Below are 26,920 nucleotides of genomic sequence, written 5' to 3' on the forward strand. Positions count from 1 at the left end.
TTGCAAAACACAAGCAGCTCAACTTTTCTTTTTTTTATATAGAGTATAGATACAGGAGAGTATAATCATAATCATCTTACAACCTGCAATCTTGTTTTTGCTCATTCTAGTAGTAGCCATGATCAATTCTGTTCCCGTTCTGCTCTGGGATTGTTGTTGGGCGCATGATCTAAACTACGACAAGTGGAATGGTCTAATAGTTTTTCAGGCTGGCATATATGGCTTGCTAGAAATGCCTTTATTTTTTGTCGATAAATTGTGTCCCTGAGGGATTGTATTAATTGGGCCCTATCCTTCAGAACAGCCAAAATATATGCTGGGTTCCTCCTGATATTTTCATTAAACTTAAAATTTGATGGAAAGTAAAGTGTTTTAGGAAATCTGGGATGGGCTGGAGCAAGAAAGGTAGTTAGAGATAGGACGGATGGTAAATTGATAATAGGATTTTCTATGGAAATTAGTATTACCATAAATAATGCAATTGAACTATGTGCTGTTTGCCAAGGGATATCTTCTTGTTACAAATTGATAACAATGATTTATACTGGATCCTCAGATTCTTAGTTCAAAATGGTGGATGTATCCATATTTAAAGAGAAACTAATTGATTGGTTGACCATGCTGATCTCCAGCATAAGCAAGTTTTTGAGTAAGCTGCTTCATGTTAGTAAATTCAACCTGCATCTATTCATTGATGTGCAGACTTTCAGCACAATTCTGACAATCAAATAGAACATCATGATACCAGCTTTTACAGAGACATGTTCTGTCTGGTTATAAAGACTTTCTGCACAGAACACCTATCAAAGTATAAACAAAAATTTTAGAGCAAACCATAGTATGCATTACATGCATCAACAAGTGGAGAAATTGCAGAAAATCACAGAAAGTAATATTCTCTTTATAAGTATATTAATTGTGCGACATTACATCTTTGTCAACTCTCTTCATCAATAAGAATGGTTGACCCATTCCCAATTCCAAGGTCCATCAAAGATTCCATTTCATCGTCAAGCAATATCGGTAAAGGAGAACCCTGAAAATTCAGGAACACAACTTATTAGCAAGAGACATTAGTTGCTGATGTACAAAATTCTCTTGGTTCTTATGCTTTTGAAGCACAGGAGGCAGTGAACAACATGAAATTTTAATTAGATTGATGGTAGGTTGCTATACATTCATACATACACACACACATATATAGTCAAAATTGAGACAAAATTTAATTAAATTCTAAATTGGAGTCTAATTTTGGCCACATGTCTCATCTAATTTTTAAATTTGTGTGTCAAGTGAATTATTAGATGCAAAAATCAAAGAGTCTAAATTCAATTAGATTCTAAGTTGAATTTTAATTGGAGTTTAATTTTACGCCATGTATCCTTCTAATATTTTAATTTTTGTAACAAGTGAATTATTTCGTACAAAAACCGAATAGTCTAAATCCAATTAGATTCTAAATCATATATATATATATATATATATATATATATATATATATATATAAAATTGTGATTGTTTTAAAATTTACATGTGTATATACACAGGGTTACACACTACTTTTATTAAATGAATGTATCAATTTTTAAACACAAAATAGAAAAATAATTAGGAAATTGATTTCTTACCTTGTTGACATGACACTAATTATATCCATTACCATGTTAGTTTACAAGATTTTTATAATATAATTGGTAATAACTTTTACTTCTTAAAAAAAGATAATGTAAAAAATTGACATTTGGCTTTTTTTTTTTTTAATTTTCATTTTAAAATTAGGTAAATGGTATGTTTTTCAGATGATATTCATGAGAACTTTAACTAAAAAGTCAAGACTTAGACCTCATTTGGTTGCCAAGAAAGCAAAGGAAAAGAAAAGAAAAGAAATTTTCAATTTCTTCCAATAAAATGACATCTCATTTACTTATGGAGATGCAATTAATATATTTTCAAATATTTTATTTTATTTTCTAATTTTAGACACGTGATAATTCAAAGGATAGCTTAGATAGCTTAAAAATATTATTTTGTTATTAATCTTAGATACATCAATTCTTTTTATGTACCGCTTAATAATAAGGATTATTTTGACACAATACCAAAATTTAGAAACAAAATTGACACGTTTAAGATGTCAAAAACCATTTTGATACATAGTACAAGTGTTAAAGACTAAAACGGTAATTAAACATGTTTTTACATATTTTTATTAAAGATTAAATTCTATAAGGATGTGGTTTAAAACCTAAGTTTTTAATAGAAAACTAAAAAGTGAAAATGCTTGGGACCATTACAACACATATTAATATAGAAAAACTTAATAAAATAGGTAAAAAAAAGCTAAATGCAAAGTTAGAGCGCCACTTGGCAAGACCTCATACACTACCATATGAGGTCTCTGCTTTTATATATATATTGAGTTGAATAAGAATCCAAATCCAAAATGTAACTTCTCAATATATGGTGTAGAGTTATTATCAATGAATTTCAAAAAGCAAAAGACGGAAGGGACAAACCTCTTCTTGAAGAAACAATTTAGGCTTGATAGACTTCAACTTGAAAAAGCTTTCAGATAGACTCTTTAGCTTACCAACCTAAAGTAAATGAAATCATTTTAATGTAAAATCCTAAAATTCATCCAACCAGACACAATTCAGATAAAGGTTGGAATTTAACCGTGGTGGTTGCTGGCAATTTCTTAGTCAATGGAGGCTTCTCGCCCATAGTTGCTCCCACACATTTCAAAGTGATAGCTACATGAATATGTATAGACCAAATGATTATAGATATTGTAAGAGCAAAAGAGACACTCATATCAGAATGTTGGATCCATACACAATAGTCCTGAAGCCATTTTTTGTAGGCTTGCTCCTCCAACGGATGGCCTTTCATCCTCAATTCCATGAAAATTTTTAAGCTCAGCAAACCTGTAATTTTAGAGCGAGAAGTCCATATCATGAAAGTTTACAATGCCGAAACAAAATCAATTTTTTGTAAGCCCATGTGAAATCATATTAGGAAATAATAGTCCATAAGGTGACAATTCCCTGGAATTTACATCAAGATTGGTGTTCTATTCTATTAAATCTACCCATAGTTGCTATCCTTGGAATAAGACATGGCAACAGAGTCTGAACTTTTCCTAAACCATCTGAATTACTTTGTTTAGTTATTTGTGTTTCAAGGAGGAACACTAAGCAGTTAGTTAGACTTGTAACAGAATGGTTTTTTATTGTAGATAAACCTAACGCTAATACCTTTACATCAAAATGTTCAGAAAAGTTCAGGAAACAACATACATATCTTAGGACACAAAAAATATTTAGGTATTCCATACTTATTTACAACCCTGCTCAATATCAAAACCCTGTAAAGGTTAATTGGGCAAACACTTGACTGGAGTAAATTTACCTGGGATGCACTTGTTTGATTTCTTGAGGATCATGCAACTTGGACATAACTAAACGAACATACCTGCGAAAGAGATCATGAGTAAATTATCTTGTGAAAATAATCTACAATACACCTTACCATACCATCAAAGCCTAGTTTCTCTCCATCACTCCCATCAGAAACCACTAATGTATGAAATTTTGGGAACCATGAATCATGTGTATTTTCTTTGTTAAACATCATATAGAGCACATAATGCCATATAAATAGATAACCCTGTTAAACTGAAAAGAAATTATGGTATTCAAAAGATTTCTCAAAATCAATACATAGCAAGGATTTTTTTTTTTTTTTTAAAGACCATAAAATTTAAACGTTAAACATACAGCAGTAAAATAAAACATCCCTGCCATATTTATCCACTCAAACAGGCTCTCTTTATATTATAATTAGAAGAATGCTTAATATTTATTAAAATAAAAACAGTAAACCATCAAAAGATCAAAAAACTAGAACACATAAAAGAATATCACTTGTTATAAATATGAAAGAGAGTAAAGGTGAGGATAATTGTCTATATAAATGCATGCCTTTAGTGCAGAAAAGGTAAACTGAAGGATTGGCTAGGAAAAACATACCGAATCTCAGAGTCTTTCCTTTCACGAGGGCTTACCTGAAAAGTAAATTAGAAAAGAGTACATTAGATAAACTTCGTAAAGAAAGCAATGTTGACTGCATAGAACTTCAAAAGTTTACCTCACTCCCATTTAGTATTTCAACTTTAGCTAAACGTGCAATCAAAACAAATCTTGGAATACCCCCTCTTCCAGGATCAGCTACTGGATTCTCGGAAAGCCTGATATCCTTTGAATGTAACCCAAAAAAAGAAAAAAGAAAATATATATTTATATATAATAGAACGGTAGTGATCAGAAAGGAGTTTGCTCAAGCACAGAGGGGAAAAAGAGAATCATTTAAGATTTTGTAGTAAACCATTGAGACTTTAAAGTATTTTGGAGTTCATTATAATCAATATCATATGGTTCAACTGTAGCAAACTATTTAGTCCTCCTAATTGGCAGAAGAGGCCTAGTCTTCAGTTACAAACAAGAGATGGAATATGCCATCAAGTTCATGTATGCCCCACCAACATAACTTATATTATATATATATATATATATATATATATATATATATATATATATATATTGATAACTACAATGGAGAGGGGGGATTTGAACCTTGGATGTCTCAGTTAGTAACACCAAGAAGTGCCAACCAATTAAGCCACAAGGCTCTTGGCTTACTTGTATAAAACAAAATAAAACTGAAGCTTGAACTATACTCCATGCATGAGGGTCTAGAAAGCTTATAAATAAATGTCTAGGTTCTGAATTCTATCTAGTAGCTTCTTCAAGAAAATGCTATCTGAGAGATTCTTCTTGAATTGGCTCGAGGTTATTGTGTAACCAGAATGATGCAGTAAGCACAATTAATCCAGCTGGAACAATTTATAGGGAGAAAAAAAGGCCCCAGCCTTGCAAGTCAAGAGTCAGTCAAGAGAAAGAATTAAAAAGATCATCGTATGCTACCTAATTGACAAATGAGCCAGTCCTAAGATTTCCTATTTGTCCTTTCTTTTCTTTTTTTATAGGTAAAAATAAATATATTGATAGGAGACTACCTTGTGAAAATAATCATGAAGTGGCCTAAAGAATTACAAAAGGAAAACTATCTACATATAAATCGATTCTATTTGTCCTTGATAAAGGAGTGTAATATAAATGTAAGCTATTTTCTGGGTACCTAGAAAAAAGGAGTCTGAACAGCATGTCAAATGTACCTAATCAGATATTGAACATGTTTAATGGCATAACAGATGACTATCATAACAAAATCTTACCACCAATTTAGTAAATGAATTTAACACGTCAATAGAGGCAAGATCCTCGATATTGTTACCTCCTGAAGCATGCAATGTGTAAGCCAACAAATCAAGAACGCTTATAAGAGAGTCAAATAAAGTCAGGTGTTTACTAGTTACATATATTTACCCAGAAGAAGACAACGCAAATTTGTGAATAGCTTTCTTTCTTTCTGTGATTCATTACCACCAAGAAATTCATGTATTCTAGTGTTATGAGGATAGTAGATGCGGTTCAAATTGTTCTTGTTCAAATGAAGCTGCTCCAAGCTGAAACAACATTGCAACAGTCCTCAAGAAAACTTGGTAGCTCAACAGAAGATTAGATGTTGAATTGAGAGAAATTTAGATGGTAAAAAGTACCAACAGAAGAATACAAACTTCACTTTACCCTCTTATCTGAGAAAGCTTTAAGATTTCATCCCACTCAGCTATACAATTATCTTCCAAATTCAGAAGCCGCAGAGAATCAAATCCCTGGACTACAGAGGATGATGTAGGCTGCAAAGCAAAACGGAAATAAAAACAGGGTTGTAGTGTCTAAAAAATTATTTTCTTTATATAGGTAAAAACATATAAAGATACAAAGATTAGAGGACCATTCCACAGTATATGAGTATATCCATAACACAACACCATAACCCACAACAAAAAAGTTTAGAAAAAAGAATGATAAGTACATTTTCTTTAATAATATCCAAAATATGACCTAGTAACTTCATTTAAGATTACAATTTGAACAAATTCAACAGCATCATAAAAGGGAATATAATGTACCTCTATTGTGCTGATATTATTCCCCATTAGATGTAGTTCTTCAATTGCTGGGAGTGAATGTTTAAGTTTTTCAATCTGCCATAGACAATAAAACAACATATATCACATTGAGGGAACAAAGGAGTACTTCTCCTTATATAAGTTTTTGAAAACAACATTTTAAAAAGAATTGTATGTCTCATGGCCAGTCCCCAGAGGTAAATGCAGCAAAGCTAGACCACAAGGCTATGGAACATGAGACCCCAACATTGACAGAGGAGCTCCCCAAACAGGGAGGACCATCAACATCAACAAGCATTTTTATGTGACAAGAAAAGGAGAAAAAATCAAGGCACCTGTGTCCACTTTATGCCAGTATCGTTTAAGACCAAAATACGGATGCTTTTTAGCTGTGCCAGCCCACAAATATCTAAAGACATTAAATTGTTAGATAAGTTGAGGGCTGCAAGAGCTGGTAACTGCTCACAGATGGTGCTAACATCCTGCAAGAAAATAAGAATCCACATGAGGTCCAGAACTGAAATCAAGTAGCACTTAATAATAGTAAATTACAAGGAAGAATTAGAAACAATCAGAATGTAGTAATAAGTATACAAATAACTTGGTAACATAAATGCAATGTGCAATGACAAATTGTTTAATCTAGAAAGCTCTACTCCACTCAAATTTAGCCTTTGGTGGACAAAAAGGGGCAATTGATCAGTGTTTTAAAAAATGTACCTTCCATTCTGATAGTAAATTTCCGGTCAAGTCAAGCTCCTTTAGATCTGAGATAAGAGCATTATAAATTAATAACAGTACCGGAATTACCTGGATGTAAAAATTTATAGTAACAGAAACAAAAAGGTCAAATCCACAATGTAGATTTATTGTAGACTGATTGGTTTTAAGGCCTATTAGTAGAGGAGAAACAATAAAAAATATAAATAAATAAAATTGTTTATTGTGAATTTAGCCTTTCTTTTTAATGTCCTAAAGATGTGCAAATCACAAGGACTATTCCTGTGCATACATGGATGCTCAAGCACATGCTCACACGCATTTTTAAGGAAATGAATAGTAACCTGATCTAGCTTATAAAATCCTCACCAAAAATAAAAATAAAACGAAGTGCTAAGTTCATATAGCAAGCATGGGAAGGGGATTCAAGGATCAACACGAGGCAGCTAGTGGAAAACCTCCGAAACAAAGACTCAAAAGAGTATAACTATGATCATGGATATTGGTTGCAGTATGTGACCTGAACTTAGGGAATCTGAACCTCAAAAGTCAGATAGACCAATTTAGTATAAATATGCTCAAGCATAGGAAGTTACCTCAATCTAGTCATCTAATAATTTGATTCTGACCAAAGCCATTTTCATTTAAATATTTTTATTTTTATTTTTGGCCTCAATAAGGAAAGAAAAATCAAATATATCAAGGAAAAACAATCTTGACCAATTTCTCTATTAAAGACAAGAAGCTCTGATTGCTTTCTGGTCAAGCTAATTTTTGTAATGTGGTAAACTGCTAATCAGCTATATAAGCTGCCCAGATTTAAAAACAATTGCATAAAGGTAAACCTAGGTATCCAGGGAACATAAATCTCAGGGAAAGGAAAATAAAACCAACTTACTTGGCACAGCAGTACCAATTTGACCAGGGTCTCCAGGAGTACTAACACCCAAATAAGATAGTGATGCACCAGTTAACTCCTCAAATCGACTTAGCTTGTCTTGAATTTTATCTTTACCAACCAGTTGAACTGATACACGCTTATTGCTAGCTGAAAATACATACATTTCATCTGCAACACAACAATCAACACATATTCAAAACAGAATTTCCAAAGTTTTCTAAATGTTACTTATATCCAACAAATCATAAGCTTATCATGTCTTTAAACTTTCACCAAATACTTCACATTGCAATTTTTCTAAACGTCCCATGATTATAAATCTGAATCAGGTCGGAAACATAAATCTGATATGAGAAAAAGAATTGATAAAATACTTTGCCAAAAAAAAAAAGAGCATAGTGTATAGATCCAAAACTAGAAATAACTTAAACTCACTTAAGCTCAAAATTTTAGCAATGCCATACGATTTAACAACTTCATACACTGTAGCATAACTTGCATTTGAAACCAAAACTGAAATCAACTAATTTCTCTTCCTTCCTTTCTTTACCACTAGTTTCTTAGCAACCAAACAGAAACCAATACAATAAGAATAGATTTAGAGCTAAGAATTCACTTCATACACTGTAAAGATTGTAACTTGCATTTTTTATACCAAAAATGAAATCAATTTCCTCTGATTTTCCTCTCATGTCCACTATTTTCTCAGCAACCAAACAGAAACCAAGAATATAATCCATTAGATACATCTAACTTAAACTAAGAATCCACTTCATTCAATGTAAAAAAAAAAAAAAAAAAAAGCTTAACCTTACTAAACAAACACAAAAAACTCTTCCTTTTCTTTTTCAATATTTTTTCTCAGCAAGACAGCAACCTAATCGAAACCAAGACAATTATAATGTGTTTGGAGATCACAACAACTTTAAACCAAGAATTCACTTCAAACACTATAAGAACCGTAACTTGCATTTTTGAAACCAAAAAATGAAATCAATTTCCTTTCTTTTCCACAAATTTCTCAGCAATCAAACACCAACCAATAAAAAAATAATGCATTTAGATATTTTTATACAATTATAATGCATTTAGATATATCGACCAGCTTAAATCAAACATCCACTTTATACACTGTAAAAACAATAACTTAACATCCCAAAACACGCACCCAAAATCAAATTCAAGCTCTCCATTTTCCTTTTTCTTTTCCCACTATTTTCTTAGCAACCAACACAAACCAAGACAATAATACTGCATTTAAAGATATATCAAACAACTTAATAATTCACTTCATACGCTGTAAAGACCATAACATCTATTTTTTCAAACCAAAAACGAAATCAATTTCCCTCTCATTTTTCTTTCCCTCTCCACTACTTTCTCAACAACTGCACACAAGCCGATAAAATAATAATGCATTTAAAGATATCAACTAACTTAAACCAAACTTCCAATGAACTCAACATTCCAAAACAAACACACAAAACACAAGCACTACATTTTCCCTTTTCTTTTTCTACTATTTTCTCAGCACCCAAACACAAACCAAACCAATAATAAAGCATTTAAAGATATCGAACAACTTGATAATTCACTTCATACACTGTAAAGACCATAACTTTCATTTTTCGAAACCAAAAATTAAATCAATTTCCCTCTCATTTTCCTCTCTTTTTCACTACTTCCTCAGCAACCAAACACAAACCTAGAAAACAATAATGCATTCAGATGTATCGACTAACTTAAACCAGAAATTCACTTCATACACTCTTAAAACAAGAACTTAACATTCCAAAACACACACAAAATCACTTTCAAGCTCTCCATTTTCCTTTTCTTTCCACTATTTTCTTAGCAATGAAACACAAACCAAGGCAATAACACAGAATTTAAAGATACCAAACCCCTTAAAATTCACATCATACACTGTAAAGACCACAGCTATCATTTTCTGAAACCAAAAATGAAATCCATTTCCCTTTCCTTTTCCACAACTTTCTCAAACACAAGCTGAGACAATAATAATGCATTAAGAGATTTCAACCAACTTAAACCAAGCATCCACTTCATACACTCTAAAAATGATAAATTAACATTCCAAAACAACAAACGCGCGCGCGCACACACACAAATCAATTTCAAGTTCTCCATTTTCCTTTTATTTTTCCACTATTTTCTTAGCAACCAAACACAAACCGATACAATAATACGGCCTTTAGACATATCAAACTACTTAAAAAATCACTTCAAACACTGTAAAGACCATAACTTGCATTTCTGGAAACCAAAAAAGAAATCTAATTTCCCTCTCATTTTCCTTTCCTGTCTACCATTTTCTCAGCAACCAAACACAAACCAAGACCAAAAAAAAAAAAATCAATTTCAAGCTCTCCATTTTCCTTTCTTTTCCACTACATTGTCAGCAATCAAACACAAACCGAGACAATAATAATGCATTTGCACACATCTAACAACTCAAACCAAGAATCCACTTCATACACTTGTAAAATCAATAACTTAACATTCCAAAATCAGAATTTCAAGCACTACATTACTATTTTCTCAGCAACCAAACACAAACTAAGACCAAAAAACAACAATGCGTTTAAACACATAACAACAACACACTATTTACCTTCCTCTTCTTTCGTGGAATCGGTTCGGTACCTGAGCTCCAGAGCTCTTATCACCGAAATCCCCGGGCTAATCACTTTGGCCCGAACAAACGACCCGGACCGATCCGACCCGGCCTGAAAGTATCGGATCCCGTTGACGGATCCATCGTGCTTGGCTTCTCCAGTGTCCCAGTCCACGCCGACCCACTCGCCAGCGTGGCCCTCGATGGGCCCAACGTACTTCACCGTTCCGATTCTTCTTGGATCGTTCGCTGAGTGGACTCGCTGGCCCACTCGGAACTCGGGGCTCGACTCGGCCGAGTCGTCCTGCATTTTCTTCTTCTTCTTTCTTCTCCGGTGAAAGCTCTCAACTGAACATTTTATTATATTCGTTTTATCAGTTTATTTTTCAACGGAAGCGTCGTCGTTTTGGGGATTTTTAATTTTTTAAATTGTTATGATGACTTTGTTGTTCCAATAATTTTTTTTTTTTTTAAAGTTTATCAATTTACTATTTTTGAAACTAAATTGATTAATTTGTTATATTCCTATATTATAGGGACAAAATGTAATTTTATAAAAGAAAAAAAAATTATTTAACTTTTTGGAGACGAAAAAGTTGGAAGACAAAATATTATAATCCCATAATAGAATGAATGAGAAAAATGTAACTAATAGGAAGAATTTGAAAAGAATTTATTTGACCTTTGGCTCTTTATTTGTTTATTTGAAGTCTTCTTTTTATTTTATTTGGAGGGTTTTCCACTAAATACCATTCTTCTTTATATTGAGGCTATATTTATGGGTCAATTGTTTCTATTTAATATATTTGATTACTAATGAATGGCAACTCTGCCAATGTTTATGCTTAATGCCATATATTTAGTCCATAGCCAGTTCCAAGCTCGAATAAAGGAGAAGGGTTGCGGTAGGTTGACAGTCAACGTAAAATTTAATAAGTGTCTTATGATCGCTAACTCCGTTTATATTTGTGCCTAGTGTCTTTTTTTTTTTTCTTTTTTTCTGCTAGTCCCAAAGACCCAAACCCAGACAAAGGATGAAGGTTCCAATAAGTTGACAGCCAGTATAAAATTTAATAACTTTTAATGAATGGATCTTATTTGAATAGAAAAGTTGTTATATGTTTGGTCACTAATAACAGGTAAATAATTTGTTATGTAAAATTGCATTTGAATATGAAAGTCCAAAAATGCAGTTACATATTAGATGATTACAACTCAACCAGGCTTGTACTTCTACACCCTTTAATTAAATTACAATATCATGAGGAAAAATTATTTGCCGATAGAATCACAATCTCTTGCAGGTGTACTCATGAATAACTTGTAGCAAACTTTTAGCAGATTCCTCCTTTGGCAACTTTAGAAGGCGTGCAACTTTCTCAAACCCTGCATGGTGACTATGGCCCTGGCTTGCTTCATGTCTGAACTCTGTTTTACTGAGCTTCGGCTTTGACAAGGCCCACTGCATTGACCATATGGCCAATGGCCGCATGTAAGAAAGAGCTCTGTACTGGTCGTTGTTGTTCCAGCCTTCTGGTGTTTGAAAAGAATAACTGTAACAAGAACTAGAATGTAAGTGAACTGGAAAGTGGGGGTCAAAATAAGATGTATATGACTATGCAGATGCAGCGTCAAGATAGATTGAGGGTAAGCTTAGAAAATAAGAACTAGCTTTCTGCAGTGGTAAATGGTAGCGTGACGCCTTGAGTTAAGATTATAGTATGTCAATGTGGGAATCACCATGGACAAATAGAAAAATAAGTAAAAAATATTTGGAAAATAGAGTAATAATAAGTCTAATGTAGTGAAGGAGAGTATGCTGGTAAATTTCCAAAAAATCACTATTGCTATGTATAAATTGTAATACTACTTGAAAGACTGTCTAGTGGAGTAGCAGACTAGTAAGGATAAATACTTGACTTTTATGCAGAAAGATGCTCAATAGGAAAACTTTACTTACCCAAGACCTTCTTGGGACCAGGCTGTTTCATAGACACCAACAGCAGTCTGAAATGCCATTTCCAGCATGTCCTCTTGAATCATTGTAGCAGCAAGAGAATATGTAACTCCAGACCAAATTTCTCTTGATTGCATTGCAGACAAATCAACCTTTCCATTTGGCAGCATCCCATTAATTGCTCCACGCATTCCTCCCTTCACCTTTAAGACATTGTAATTATAAATCTTTTCAAGTGCAGTCCTTCTCTTGCCTTCGTCAACAATTGGAGAAAGACCACATGCTGAAGTGAACCTATAATGTTATGTATAATGAGTCCATACCAAATTTTCAAGAAGTTGAAATCACAATAAATTTATACACCATAATATGTTTGCTTTCTGATGAAGAAATTATATAGTTATAGTGATCTTTGAATTTGATCATATATATGCAATAATTTTATAAGAAAGTCAATACTCAATAACATCTTAGGGATACTGCTATCTTTCTGCCCTGTTGGTTTTGATGATGAAATACAAGAGCCCATGCTATTTTAAAAATAGATCTTTTACAAGAAGATTGGCTGGAGATTTCTTGTAAAAACACTAGCCCCTTCGGTTCATGCATAAGATGAAACAGTGTAACAAGTTTGTTATGATAGGTAGGAAGGTATGTCACTGAAAAGTTCACATAACAAGAAATGGAAAAAGTTATTCCTGAACATACTTTCTTATAACACCAAAGAATGACTCCCACCAAATTCAATTTTTAAATAAAACAAGCTATGAAGTTTTTGGTCAATCTGTTAAAAATGATCTGTACACCGTGTGGTCTTTCTTGAAGCCAACAGTCTAGGGTTCAAACCTCAAAATATCTTCATAAAGTAGATAACATCAGAACAAGAGGCCAGTGGAAGATCAGCCATGATTTATTTAACAGAATATGAGCAAACATAAAAATTCAGAACCACCATAGCAAGGTGAGCATATCAGTTGATTAAGAAAAAAATGATAGGAACTTAGGATAGAAATATGAAAGCAATATAGAAACAAGTGACAAGGAAGATTTAGATGAACCACTAGTGATACATTAGGAATAACGTGTTAGGGTGTGTAAGATGCAGTGAAGAGGAGCAGCGAGAAGGACGGTATATGCAACATGTGAAGGACACATTATATTTTAAGGACAGTAAACTAAAGTCCCATGGTTTAATTTAGGACATGACTTACTAAAATATGGGAAACTATTTTCTTGTTACCAATCCCATGTGTTTTGTAAAAGGCACTGGATAGTGGATACACTGCCTTCCTAGTGCTACATGGTGATACTTGGATGGATTATGGATGAAACCACTGATATAGCCAATTCAACAGTTCACACAACTCATATAATCACCAATATGACGTTTGTTCTCTGTGCTTTTGAATGTCTACTTTAAATATAACATAAAGAATGAGTACTTTGTACTCACCATTGTCCAGCTAATTGATCAGCCTGGATAGATGCACTTGAACTACCACCACTATTGTCATAATTGAAGTAAGAACCATTCCATAACGTGTCATATACAGCTTTTGCCTTTTGATACTTAACCCAAAAGTGATTCGCAGATGCCTTATCACCTACTTCATCTGCCATGGCTGAAGCAGCCTGGAGGGCTGCCACCCAAAGCCCACCACTATATGCACTCACACCCTTAACAGACCACGCATCATAAGTCTGATCAGGGAATCCCTCATTCTCAATCATCCCATCTCTATCTTTATCAAACTGATCCATATAAGCCATTGCTACAAAGACCGAGGGCCAGACAGCTTGTGCAAAATTTTTATCACCCGTAGCTACCATATCCCTGTAAACTTGGAGAACAAACTTAGAATTCAAGTCTTTCCACCTAGATGAATTAAACAAGTTATAAGCATTTATTTCGAACCAAGGGTCATTGAGCCCAATATCATGGGGTACAGAACCAAGAACCTTTCTTGGAACCCACATTCCATCACTCATAATTTTCATCCTTTCAGGATCATGCATCATTACTGCTGCTGCAAAGTCTCTCTGGATGCTAAGTTCAAGTTTTGGGAATAACATGAGTAGTGCAAAAGACGAGTAGAAGTGGACATCATAAGTGTTATACATGAGGTATTCTGTTCCCTCAAGATAAAGAAACTGGCCAACATTTTCCTCTCCATCTAGGAGCAAATAGGTTCCAAAGGCTGAATTTGATGCTACTGGAGTATGACATTGCTCGAGTTTGGATGCCATCCTTTCAAGGATATCAACAGCAGTGTCATTTTGATGGGACATATCAACTGTATTTGTACAATTTGATTTGGGCCTATCAAGGCAAAACTTCCTCTCACCAATGGTTCCTAAATTCTGTGTTGGAGGTAATCCATCTGCAGAAAGAAAAATATGGCCTTCAATAAAAAGAATAAAAAGATTGAAGCACATTTTGAATAGATTTTAAGTTCCATAAGTACCTGTCCATATTGTCCCCCCTGTATTGAGATAATAGAGCTCATTGAAGAGAGTGATTGGGTACCTGGGGATGAAACTCTAACCAATCAGAATTGATCAAAAAAGCACAGATTTTGTATTCTTTCTCCAGCACAAGTTTCATTTAATCTCACCATTCAGGAAGCCTTTTGTCTTCAAGAATTGGTCTTTGCCATGCTTCAATTTGGGATTCCCAATGGGCATGCTCTAATTACAAAGAAGAACAAACATATTCAATCAAATGTGTTCCTTTCACTGTCAAAGTACACTACCATTGTCATTTTTTTCTTGGTTGAAACTGCAAATGGTAATTCTATATGAATAACAAAGATTTGAAGAATTTAACATGTTCTCTTTGTGTAGAAAATTGATAAGAAACAAGGGTAATATAAAAAAAAATGGCCAGATGATTCCAAAATAATATCAGGCATTTCCAAAGAAGAGGTATTTTGTTGGTTAGTGAGTGTTCCTACAAAAGGAAAATTAATACATCTTGAATTTTAAGGGTTATTTTCATAATTAAAGGTCATTCTTGATAATATCTGCAAATAATTTACTAGTTCATGAACTCTAGTTACATCAACAGAAAGGTAAATTTTTTCCTAGAGAATACATATGTATGCTAAAATACTATATACTCAGGAAATTAATGAAGCTGTATAGACATACCAAGAATAGCATCGTGTGCAATACTTGCTGCAGCATCCCCATGAGCGCCATAAAATTGGGTGTAGCGCCTGGTATTAAAATATTTTGTTAAAAAGATTAGTATACTTTAAGGACTAGGTTTCCACACAAGTGTTTTAAGGGCTGGGATAACCTACCTGTGGTAAGTCTTTTGACTAAACCTCAATTCTGGGCAGTCCCATGACAATGAAAACGTGACAGTACGGATGGAATCAGAAGGTATTGTCACAGAGGCTGCAATGGCTGCTCCAATAGATGATCCTGGTTTTGAAGGCATTGGAGTTTCAACGTGGTCAAGGTGATCAAATGACCCACGCTATAAGAATAAAAGTAAAGGCATCAAGATTTTGGAGGATAAAAATATTATGATTGTGCTGAATTGGATTTTAACCCTACAATAGATTTGTATTAATAGAAATTCTTGCTCCTCTATATTATGCGTATCTCTATAGCATGTGCATTATTTGGTTTTCAAGGTTGCAATTCACAAAAATCACATCAAGGTGAAGCATCCCTTTCTCATTTCAAATTGAAGGAAAAATGATGTTATGACAAAGTCCCCTCCTGGTCTCTATTGGAATGACAAAAGACCCCATCCTTGATCTGCTTATGTGCCCAGTAGAAGCCCTTACAGGAATGAATGTATTTCTCATCTAATACTATTCTTAACAAAAACTCTGATGAGGTAAAGAAATGAAAGAGTTGCAAAAACAATTAATAGGACTGCAGGTAGCCACTATTATGTAAACATTCAACCTTGTTTAGAGAAACAGTGGTGAAGCAACATTACTGGAACAAAACTTTGCAAGTAATTAATTCTCAATATCCAAATCAAATTCAACCTAGACTAAACCCTCTCAAATGCCTAAATTGTGTACACTAATGTATTAAGATCATAGTGTCAAACTTTGAAAGTTTGTATCTGACCGAAATACTTGGAATTGATACTGGTAAACATTATGGAAACAATGAGTGATAATGAGCAGAGCGCAAAAGATTTTTTTTTTTTTTGTCTGGATACATCAAGCTAACAAGAAACAGAGGATCCTAAAACAAATAGCTCCTCTCCATTGATTGTTAATGCAAAAAAGAGAAGGTTATCTAACCTTTTTAATTTCGTGCCACATGTCTTTAGCCGTGATGCCATGGGAATCACCAGAAATCAAAAAGCAAGGACACTCAGAGACATGAACACCATCTGTTTCTTGTGCAGCAATTGCAAAAGTAACTGGAGGTTGATCATTTACAGACCTGAAAATTTATATACTTCGTTTTAGAGATAATCAGACATCCAGCCACAATATCAGTCGTATAGAATCTATGTTTGAACTGATGTATGCAGAATCAAAACTATCTTCTAGAGTTAATGGAGAGAATTACTTGTGGTGTAAAAGTACTCCACGCACTCCATCTTTCGCCCTGGTAGGAGTTCAGTAATGGTAAATTGCTAAATTATTAAGATAAATTAAAATTTAAGTAGAATAGCACATAAATAATATATGGTGTATTAGAGTAGGAAGTTTCTTCTGCCAGAAAAACAAATTCCATTTCTGTGAAAGCTACTTATACTTAAAAAATCAGACATTTCTAAAAGTCCACTATTTTGTTCTTACACCATCTTTGAGTTGAAGTGATGACCAGAAAATCCAGAGTTCCCACCTACAGAATTCTGAAAATTCAGGCACAGAAAGTTCAGATATCAGAAATTTTTATAAATCATGCCAATCTGATAACCAGATGAGGAATCCACACATCACAGTTAGACTATGGAATGTTGTAAGATAACTCTATAGGGATTAATTTTGCATATTTGCCCAGATTATAACCATGTTTCACATAAAAAAATGGCACAAAATTGCTAGTACAGTCTGAGAATCCCATGATTAGGTTGGAAACCATGCAGTGAGGAATTATAAACGCATAATTAGTGGAAGGAAAATTACATAGTTTTCGAGTTTCTTGAATTCAGACTGGAATATCAAAATGTAGTACTCAGATCATTATGATAGTTTTTTGATTATCCCAAAAAAATCTCATACATTATGTTATTTTGATAAGAATTATTTTTAACTTGAGGAATGCATTCAACTCTGAGTGAAACCTAATGTAGTATAAAAATATGTCATTGTGTTAGCTTAATAACTAAGCCTTCTTTTATTTAAAATATTGAAGAACTTTTCCCCATTCAATTTCTATGAAAAACAGCTCCTAGATTATCATTACTAAAAGAAAGCACCTAAAAAAGGGTCAATGGAATATGCAGCTGGAAATTATTAACTTACAGCCCATGTAAAGACCAAGGTGACATCTGCAGAAGTCCTTCCTTTATTAGACAACTGAAGAAGGCATAAAGCACTACCTTAGAACTGTGGTGACATGATCAATTCTAATATAAATGAAATTTCTTGCATTCTCTTTCGTACCGTATAAGTAAATACTGATACTGGGAAACTGCTCTCCTTATAATTGTGGGGAATAAAAGGTGAAATTTGGCGAGAAACAATTGTAAGTTCTGGGTCAGGTTCACCTGCTTCAACAAATCAATACAAAATACAGAATGTTGTAAGTGATATCACAAGTTTGAACTGTTTCCAGTGGGAGCAAAAAATTTACCCTCATAGGTTGTCCAAGCCCTTGGAAACAAAGCATGGTATGTACACTTCTCGCCATTCAGATTCCAATCCCAAGTTTCAATACCAGAAGCAGTGTCATCTCTACATAGTGATTGACAAAGCAATAATGTGATGTCTCACTCACGGTTTTGGTTGGCATGTACTAATTTCAAAAAAATTAGAGAAACACAAGTCCTGGATAATACGTTACTTACTTGGGTACCTTTGGGCTTTCAGTGCATAATACACTTGAGAATTTTCCACCATTTGGGCGTGAAACAAAAACCTAAATGAGTAAAGGAAACCTAGAGATTCACTACTGCTTGATAAGAAGTACTAAAGATAAATCTATAGCATTTTTATTCATTCAACCAAAAAATATAATTTTGAAAGAAAAAAGGACAGTTTGTTCATGGTAAAATTCAACAGCATGGTGTTAACATACATATAAAACCTAAGTGCAAATGGATAGATGCATAGTTGCTGGCTGATTGATTCCTTCTTTTCCAGTGATTGGTGGATTAGTTTATGCAATTCTCATTCGCCATTTCACTATTTTTACTAATATCCACTTGTGCTTATCTTGTTTGGAGTAATAGTGATAACATAAGGGATAAACTGTCCTGATAATCTATTCAAATCTGTAAATGATCTTCTAATCACCATATCTGAGCTTGTCCATCAAACTTCACTGTTCCAAATAAAAATTATTCTTCTATGTCATACCAATTAATATATCTCACAGAAATATTTCAGCAACTAGTGGCACTTCTATAAATGAAAACCTTTTGTTTATGATGTTCATTTTCACCCCAAAACATGTGAACACATTCTGGTGCCCTGAAATAGTTTCCATTGTTTAGGGGATAAGTGATAGATATGGCTTCAGTAGATGCAAACTCACAGAGAATTGATTTGCTAAAATGGGGCTTTCTTCGCATATTCTAGGGAACAGTTGAAAGCGTTGAAACTGGCCTCTGTAGCTTCTTCCAATGCTTCCTGCACTAAAATCATGCTTTCAAACATAAAAATGATATTGAAAGAACAAAACAAAATAGCTGTATTCATATATGCTTGAACTACTAGATTTTTTTATTATAAATACTTGAACTACTAGATAATTGCAGCTCATTTCAAATAATAATAGCTGATTAAATTTCTGATTCACTATATATATAAAAATGTACAGTGTCCAACATCACTTATCAGCATAAGTCTATTTTCAGTTGTAAAAATTTGGCCACATACCCAATACCACCTAAAGAAACACCATGATGTCCTGCAATGGTGCGCTTATTGAAAAAATCAAATATTGCCATCTGATTGAAGGACAAGTGTTGTAAGAGAATAGGGGGAAAAATCACCAAATTCATAAAGAAGAAATCATTTGAGGTAAGATATATTACTCTTCCTTTTGCTGCTTCTTCCTTGGCATGACGGAATAATCGAATGCCTATAGGAGCCTTCAAAACCACATAGCAATAATGAAAAAGATTATAATTTGATATCTACTCTTCTCATCCAGTGACTTAACTTCCCCATGTTATTAATTGGATTTCAATTTAATGATATAAGATGTGACTTTATCTAATGTTGTTTTGACCACACAATACATCATCTAGTTGGAGAATAAAGCATGTAGCAAACGCTACTTTCAGCATATAATTGAGAAAGAACAGTCAGAACCTTTTTTTTTATATAGGTAAGAATAATTTTATTGAAGAGAGGCTACTTCATGTATAAAAAACACAAAGAAGCCTAAAGAATTACAAACATAAAAAATATCTACATACGTAAGGACTCTATAAAGGCTTAAATGGAGTTACAATTTATAAGAACTAATTTTATGATAACTTCTCCAAAGAAAACATGTATGTTTCTCAGTTCTCAATCTGTTCTGTGACAATTGTCACAAGCACAACTTAGCTTATAAGTGAAACTGTCTCATCCACAAAATTTTGAAAGGTACAAATATGGTTACAGTTACAGACATACCAAATGCAATTTCTCTTGTAATGTCAATCCAAACTGTGAAGGAACATTTCCTAGATAATTTAACTTCCGTTGCCAAGTCAGTGGAGCTGGTTTCCCTGGGTCAACCTAATAATAGAAAGAACAACAGATTTAATAAAAGAAAGAATTCGAAGGTTGATTTATTCATGATTCCCAGAAAAATCAAGAATTTTTTTAGATAACAGATTATAGACATTAGTACATTACAATATATCATAGTTTTATTGACTGAATAGTGTTTAAGCAGAGAAAGAACAAGTTAAATCAAGTCAACAAGATGGATTGTATTTAGATTTGAGAAACCCCAAGACATCAAATTGAGTAAGGACAGAGATGCACATTTGATTCAATGCATAATTGACTGAACATTGTTGATTTGCTCTTGTATGTTTGTGCTATACAATAATAGCATACCTTGAGTTGGGAAAAACTGGAAGGAGGCTCCGTTTCATGTTCATGTTTGAAACCATTCTCCATTTTGGCTAAGAAATATGGAAAAAAAAAAGAAGAAGGCAGAATATGAGTTGCCATAGCAATCTAACAATTCAGATATAGAAGGACATCAACAAATCATTATAGGCATGACCCTTGATCTGACCTCCCAAATGGAACATGCTAGATATCTGTCATATCACATCATGCCTAAAACAGCAATAACAAAGGTATACCCAATACCAACATTAAATATGAAATCATCTTCCAACCATCAAAGACGATTCCTCTCCATTTTAAATGGTTTAATATTTTAAATAACATGATACTCTGTACACAATTAGATCAAAATCAAAAAAATCCTAACCATGAAATGAACTCTCTCCAATTCCAGTGGAATGGAGAGGCTACTGTTCCCTCACACACCCCCTCATAATATATACAGGAAACTGGGTTAAGTACAAAATAAGAATGGATCACATACTTTGAAATTTCCTTGAATTGCTCATGTAATTCAAAGTGTTTCCAAGAATAAAACACAGTCCTTGATTCTAATCCTCTTTCTTCTCACAAAAGCTGCGTATGAGTATATATCTCAACCTGTAAAGATCATCATAAACCATTGTTCACTGAAACAGAGGAAAGTTTTGCCAAACAGTCTATCCAAGAATTATTTTCTGTAGAAACAAACATTAATCATTAATGTGACTCAATGTCTCTCATCAAGCTTCAATTTTTCATGTTGTGCAAAGGCAATACAGACCCAGATTCTATCATAGCCTTAATGCATTGATGTGAGTCTGTATCTCCTTTCAAAAACAGACTTTTCTTTATCAGGTTCACAAATAGAGACATTTGAAAGGCTTAAACTTTAATGGGTATCCTAATTTTAAGGATTTTTCATTAAAAAACAACAACAACAACAACAATAAAAGCAACAACAAAGGAATTATTAATTCAGACAAGATTATTAAAACCAAGTTCTGAAAATGAGAAAAGTCTAACCTGGAAGAGTGAAACTACTCATTTGGCAAAGACAGAGACAGAGGCTCTAATTTATAGATAGCTCCGTGGGTTGAAAGCTGAGAATAACATGGTGAAGGTTGTTGTTGAATGTTGAAAGTTCTGTTAGAATAAAAAGATTGTCACGTAGAAAGAGTTGGCTCATTTTGTTTGGATATAAAAAAGTTTTGCTTAAAAATAAATAAATAATGATATTTTCCTTATTTTTAAAGCATTCGGTTTGAAATGAATCAATTGAAGAAAATATTTACCACCGAACATCTTTGGTGCGATGGTCACTCTACAAGTATAATTGTTGGTGGAGTGTGAAGGCAAGGACCGGGGTTCAAGTCTCGAGAAGGGAGTTCACACACACACACATATATATATATATATATGTTAAAATAGAATTCTATCTTGTATCAAAATATATATATATATATATATATATATATATATATATATATATATATATTTGAATCTGATTAGGTTTAATTGATATGACCTAAAGGTTAAAAAGACTCGAATAATCATTCTAAGATAAAAATAGAATAAACATCTGATTTGTGTCGTGTGCATTACATAGTCGGTATAAACTTTACAATCAAATAGAAAAATTTCTCATGCAAAAATTTCGATCTATTTTAATATAAGAACTTACTTTTTTTTTTTATACTCAATTTTCAAAATATAGTTATCTATTTTACAATACATTTCATTAAAAAAAATTTAATTTTTTTAATTGTTTATTTTTCTTCACACACAATTATTATAATCTACTCTCTTCTTTCGGCCTCTATTATGAGGAAAAAAAAATTTTAATTGTTTATTTTTCTGCAAACTCATCATTTATTCTCTTTCTTCATTGTACATGTGTAAATAAATAATAAAATGCTAAGAGTCCGTTTGGGAACAACTTATTTAGTTGAAATTGAAAACTTTTTGTTGAAAGTATTGTAGATAAAGCTAAAATATAGCTGAAATAATACAGTGAGACTTATAAATAGTACCAAAAAGTACAATGAAACCCATAAATAATAGCAAAAATAAACTAAATAGTAAAAATAGTTGACTTTTTAAGCCAATATCAAACACAACCTAAATACAAAATTAATTGTATCAACTATATATTTTTAAGAGAAAAAATATATAAATATTTTTACACAATATGACCTCATCACGATGGATTTTAAGTTTTTTTTTTTTTTTAATGGGACGGTGGATTTTATGTAAAAATCGGCTAAAATGTGGTGGTTTAAAGCGGTGAAAATGATTGATTTTATAATAATTTAATCAAGTTGTCTTGAAAGTAACGTAAAAATAAAAGAGTGGGAGAAAGAAACGTGTTTGTTAAGATTCTCTCATGGTCCCATTGGATTCTTAAAAAAATAAAAAATAAAGGTAATAAAATTTTATTTGATACAAATTATTTTAATACATACAAGATATGATGAAAACATATTGTGCGACTCTTAAATTAAGTTGGTATTTTGATTTGATAATAAAAAAATGACATGATGAATGAACAATATATATTAAAATTACATTATATCTATTAAAAACTCTTGTATTGAATTGAGCCGTATTCAAAGCACACAAGGTATGGTATGTGTTCGTGCACGGATATGGTTGTTGAGCCTGAGAGATATTTGGGCTCACAATTTATTTGTATGGTGGGCTTTTAGATTTTTTACAACGGGCGATGCTATGCTCGGTAAACACGATACCCCCGTTTCCCTTGTTAACCTAATCACTCTCCCTCTTCTGCCGGGATGATCTCTTACTCCAATCTCCCCTCTTCGTATCTGCCAATCCTTTCTACTGAAACTTCCTTACCTATTTATAGCCAAAGTTAATGGAATAGTCACAATCATTCTCTTGGTGGGTGGAGGGAGAGGTCCAATATTGTATCTCCTAAGTGGAGTCTTAACTGTGAGTGGGAGAGGGAGGCAGTGTCATTGGAACTAGTTCCACCGCTGGACTTGATGCTCGGCAGGGGCACTCCCTAGGCAACAGAGTGAAGGTTCAATACAATTTCATTTAAGTGGATGTTTGGTGATGGGTGGGAGAATGTGATAGTGGCGTTAGAACCTGCTCCACCAGTAAGCTTTATGCTCAGCAGGGACATCCCCTAAGTGATGTCGCGCATTTCGAGCTCAACCCGCTTGGATGACGTATTTGTCGGAGGGGGTGTGACTTCACGCCTGCTGCCCACTCCGTAAATGTTTTTACACGTGATCGGCGTAAGACTTTCATACGTGTTATTACCTTCCTGGGCCTCTAAGTGGGCTTGAAGGAGGGAGATGCCTGTACAGTATGTAAAACTCATATTTAATTATTAAAACAATAAAGTATGAAAAATTAATATAAGAATTTAAAATGAATGATGAGACTTCTTTTGAAATTTGATAACAATTTTGATAATTGATTTTAATTAGAACTATAATTATTCTGAATTACTAAATATTTAAGTTTTGGTTAGAGTAATAATTTGACAAAGCTACAATTTATAGGAGCCAAATTTTTTTTTTAAAAAAATTTAGGAGAAAATTAATCCATTTGTTTTGTTGCTAGGTTTTAGACAAATATAAATTCTTTAAAATATGGGTACTCATAACGCAAAGTGATGCAACTATAATTTTTAATACTTTTTTTTTTTTTTTGTGTGGATTCTAGTTAGTGTCACTAGTAAAGTCTCTAATAGTTGTTTAAGAGATATGAGATTTAATTTCCGCTTACACAAAAAACTGATTGGTGTCTTGGTCTGATGATAAAAAGGTATCATCATGAGCGGACGCTACAGGTTGAAACTCTCTAAAAAAAAAAATACCCAATTTTTGTTATATCATATATGGTTTGATACAATTTATATTTTAGCTATTTGAAAATGAGGTTATTTAAATATATAACTTTAAAATAAATAAATAATAATAACAACAAAACAAAAATAAAGTTTGGGTCCGTTTAATACATATATTTAATCAAATATTTTCAGTTTTTAAACAACATTAAACATATTTTTACACATTTTATCACTAACACATATTTCTAAAAAAAAAAAAAAAAAAGGCATAAGTACCAGTCGGCCCAAATATGAAAAGTACGGTTTCAAACGTTTGTGACAAACAAGCACACCTAGTAGGTAGAGTACGGCTGCTCAGCATGATATCTGGACCACGTGTAATCTCTGTGTTCATGAAAAACTACTCCTTTGGCACAGAAACAGAGGCTCTGTACTGTGCCCTGTGGGGTTGAAAGCGGGGAATAAAATGAAGAAGGTGGTTTCCCTTCAATAATATTTCCCTTTTAAGCCAATAAAAAAATGGAGAAGGTGGTTAAATGTTGAAAGTTCTGCTCTTATAAAAAAAAAAAAAAAAAAATCACATAGAATTGCCACCTTTTGCATATAAAAAAGTTTTACTTAAAAAATGATTAAGGATATTTTTTTGGGACAAAATTTAGCTATAAAATTAATTATAACTTAATGTTACAATCTTATTCAATAAAATAAATATTACTATATATTTTGAAAATTCAACCGTTAAATTGTATGTTTTTTACGCTCATAATGCACATGTTAAATTTTATGTTAATCGGATATTATTTACTATATGATCTATAAACTTATATTTTATGCATAATTTTAAATTACAAAAACTTACAACTTAAACAATTTATTGATAACATAGCTATTGATCTTTAATTTTCTAGAAATTTTGCAAGTATGGAAGATATAAGTAAAATGTGTAATCAAACGGTGGATTTGTTAAAATTTACCTTTAATGAAAATATATTGAGTAAGATTGTAGCCTAAGGCTATAATTAATTTTGTAGCTAAACTTTGTATTTTTTTAAGCATTTCATTGGCTTTTAATTGCAAAAATTCCGTTCTATTTTAGTATAATAATTTACTTTTTATATTCAATTTTCAAAATATTATTATCTATTTTATACTATATTTCATTAAAATATAAAGCTTTCTTTTTATTTTAGTATTGTGTGGGGCAAAAAGATCCTGGTGGGAACGTGGGCCTTTTGGGCCGTGTTAAGGAAAGCCGACCTGACCCTGGGGTTAGAAATTGTTAGTGCTATGGGTCGGCCCGTACGCTGAGGATCCGAGGATCCAGCCGAGGGTGAACTTACCCTCGGATGAACACCGAAGAACTCGGGATTTCATAGTGAAGATTAGGGGATGACACAGTTAAGGCCAATGGTAAAAAGGGGTGAACCTTAGAACGCCCCAGAAGCACCGGTGTTGAAGAAAAGTCAAAGATAAAGGCTGCTACCTCCACATTAAAGACCCTGCATCTACCACCTTGGCCGCATTTATAGGGAAGTGACACCTGAACAGTGGAAGAGAAACTTCTGGTCACTATTCAAAGGCACTGAGAAAAGAAATATCTAGGCTAAAGGAGGAATTGGGGCGACACGTGTATAAAGTATTAAAAAGAGGAGTATTTAAGGGGGGACCTAGGACAGAAACGGGGGAGAACTTTTTGTAACCTAAAAAGAAAAAAGACAAAGAGAGAGATATAATATAAGAACAGCTCTTGGCTTACGTCCGAGGAAGCCTATTTACAATATTCCTTGTTGTTTCCAAGTACTGGCAGTCTTTGGTTTGTCATTTAAGTCCCACCCATTTCTAACCTAGGTTTCAAGCCCACACTCTACAAATCGTATTGTTTAAGGCTCATTGGGCCTGAGCCCATAACTGTTCTTGGGTCCAGGTGCAATTGTGCACTTACAATTGGCGCCGTCTGTGGGGATCTAGTCTAGAAGAGGTAGGGATATTATGGCAGGCTTAGGCTCTCACCATGCAGAGTCACAAGGATCACAACCGGAAGATCATTTCGAACGTCTTGAACAACGTAGGGATCGTGAGGGAAGCGTCCATACAGAATACCCAGGCGCTAGCCATACTCATGAAGGGGGTAGCACTACCCACGATGAGAGTTCTAAATCCATGCAGAAGGAAATCAATCGTTTGAAGAGGAAGTTACGCCGTGCTAAACGTAAGGTTTCCCCGTCCTCGTCTAGTTCTTCCTCAGAGAAAGATAGGGGACTTGGCTACAGTTCAAGGTCATATTCCCCCACCAGTGCAACATCCTCTGGTGAGGAGAACGACCAACCAACCCGCAGACGTAGGAAGCTTCGTTCTAGGGGCTTAGGCAACGATACCATGAGTAGGGCGTTGCACCAACTCTCTAAATCTCCGTTTTCACGGAGGATTAAGAGGGGGAGGCTTCCCAGGAGGTTCACCCAGCCCACGTTTACCATCTATAATGGCCGGACTGATCTGGTGGAGCACGTGAGTCACTTCAACCAAAGGATGGCAGTGCACTCTCACAACGAGACTCTGATGTGTAAAGTCTTCCCCTCCAGC

The 26,920-nt window shown here is 33.5% G+C and overlaps 2 protein-coding genes across 4 annotated transcripts; both read right to left on the reverse strand.

The window, feature by feature from the left end:
• Nucleotides 1–662: 662 nt before the first annotated feature.
• LOC142618251 (tubulin-folding cofactor E-like) lies at nucleotides 663–10,745 on the reverse strand. 2 transcript variants are annotated; one of them, XM_075791156.1, is made up of 16 exons: nucleotides 10,351–10,742; nucleotides 7,713–7,883; nucleotides 6,815–6,861; nucleotides 6,430–6,576; nucleotides 6,095–6,169; nucleotides 5,709–5,818; nucleotides 5,448–5,587; nucleotides 5,297–5,358; nucleotides 4,150–4,257; nucleotides 4,032–4,066; nucleotides 3,412–3,474; nucleotides 2,836–2,927; nucleotides 2,677–2,753; nucleotides 2,517–2,594; nucleotides 931–1,036; nucleotides 663–800 (listed from the first exon to the last, which is right to left on the reverse strand). In XM_075791156.1, exons 1-15 carry the CDS (start codon nucleotides 10,661–10,663, stop codon nucleotides 938–940), a joined length of 1,617 nt encoding a protein of 538 aa, XP_075647271.1. In that variant the 5' UTR covers nucleotides 10,664–10,742; the 3' UTR covers nucleotides 663–800; nucleotides 931–937. The 2 variants fall into 2 exon arrangements, with proteins under 2 accessions (XP_075647271.1, XP_075647270.1); XM_075791155.1 differs by having other exon boundaries at nucleotides 663–1,036; nucleotides 10,351–10,745.
• Nucleotides 10,746–11,486: 741 nt separating this feature from the next.
• Nucleotides 11,487–21,676, reverse strand: LOC142619459 (uncharacterized). 2 transcript variants are annotated; one of them, XM_075792556.1, is made up of 21 exons: nucleotides 21,541–21,676; nucleotides 21,020–21,135; nucleotides 20,518–20,585; nucleotides 20,086–20,190; nucleotides 19,497–19,553; nucleotides 19,339–19,409; nucleotides 18,995–19,094; nucleotides 18,306–18,376; nucleotides 18,092–18,192; nucleotides 17,902–18,005; nucleotides 17,761–17,814; nucleotides 17,092–17,147; nucleotides 16,859–16,897; nucleotides 16,585–16,729; nucleotides 15,616–15,794; nucleotides 15,461–15,528; nucleotides 14,926–14,998; nucleotides 14,776–14,837; nucleotides 13,764–14,691; nucleotides 12,314–12,604; nucleotides 11,487–11,906 (listed from the first exon to the last, which is right to left on the reverse strand). In XM_075792556.1, the coding sequence occupies exons 2-21, from the start codon at nucleotides 21,042–21,044 to the stop codon at nucleotides 11,642–11,644; spliced, it is 2,862 nt and encodes a 953-aa protein (XP_075648671.1). In that variant the 5' UTR covers nucleotides 21,045–21,135; nucleotides 21,541–21,676; the 3' UTR covers nucleotides 11,487–11,641. The 2 variants fall into 2 exon arrangements, with proteins under 2 accessions (XP_075648671.1, XP_075648670.1); XM_075792555.1 differs by having other exon boundaries at nucleotides 19,339–19,553.
• Nucleotides 21,677–26,920: the final 5,244 nt, after the last annotated feature.

The sequence above is a fragment of the Castanea sativa genome, chromosome 12, assembly GCF_040712315.1.
Source record: "Castanea sativa cultivar Marrone di Chiusa Pesio chromosome 12, ASM4071231v1".
In the NCBI taxonomy this organism is placed as follows: domain Eukaryota; kingdom Viridiplantae; phylum Streptophyta; class Magnoliopsida; order Fagales; family Fagaceae; genus Castanea; species Castanea sativa.

What these genes read in the sequence shown, in the direction of transcription:
- LOC142618251 (XM_075791155.1), bottom strand. Translation starts at nt 10,663, where the DNA reads ATGCAGGACGACTCGGCCGAGTCGAGCCCCGAGTTCCGAGTGGGCCAG. An exon ending in AAGCTTTCTCAGATAAGAGG is followed by an intron (nt 5,588 to 5,708) that starts GTAAAGTGAAGT and finishes ATGTTGTTTCAG; the next exon opens with CTTGGAGCAGCTTCATTTGA. An exon ending in AATTGCCAGCAACCACCACG is followed by an intron (nt 2,595 to 2,676) that starts GTTAAATTCCAA and finishes CATTTACTTTAG; the next exon opens with GTTGGTAAGCTAAAGAGTCT.
- LOC142619459 (XM_075792555.1), bottom strand. Translation starts at nt 21,044, where the DNA reads ATGAGCAATTCAAGGAAATTTCAAA. An exon ending in GGCTTGGACAACCTATGAGG is followed by an intron (nt 18,006 to 18,091) that starts GTAAATTTTTTG and finishes TTGTTGAAGCAG; the next exon opens with GTGAACCTGACCCAGAACTT. An exon ending in GACAAAAGGCTTCCTGAATG is followed by an intron (nt 14,838 to 14,925) that starts GTGAGATTAAAT and finishes TTTCATCCCCAG; the next exon opens with GTACCCAATCACTCTCTTCA.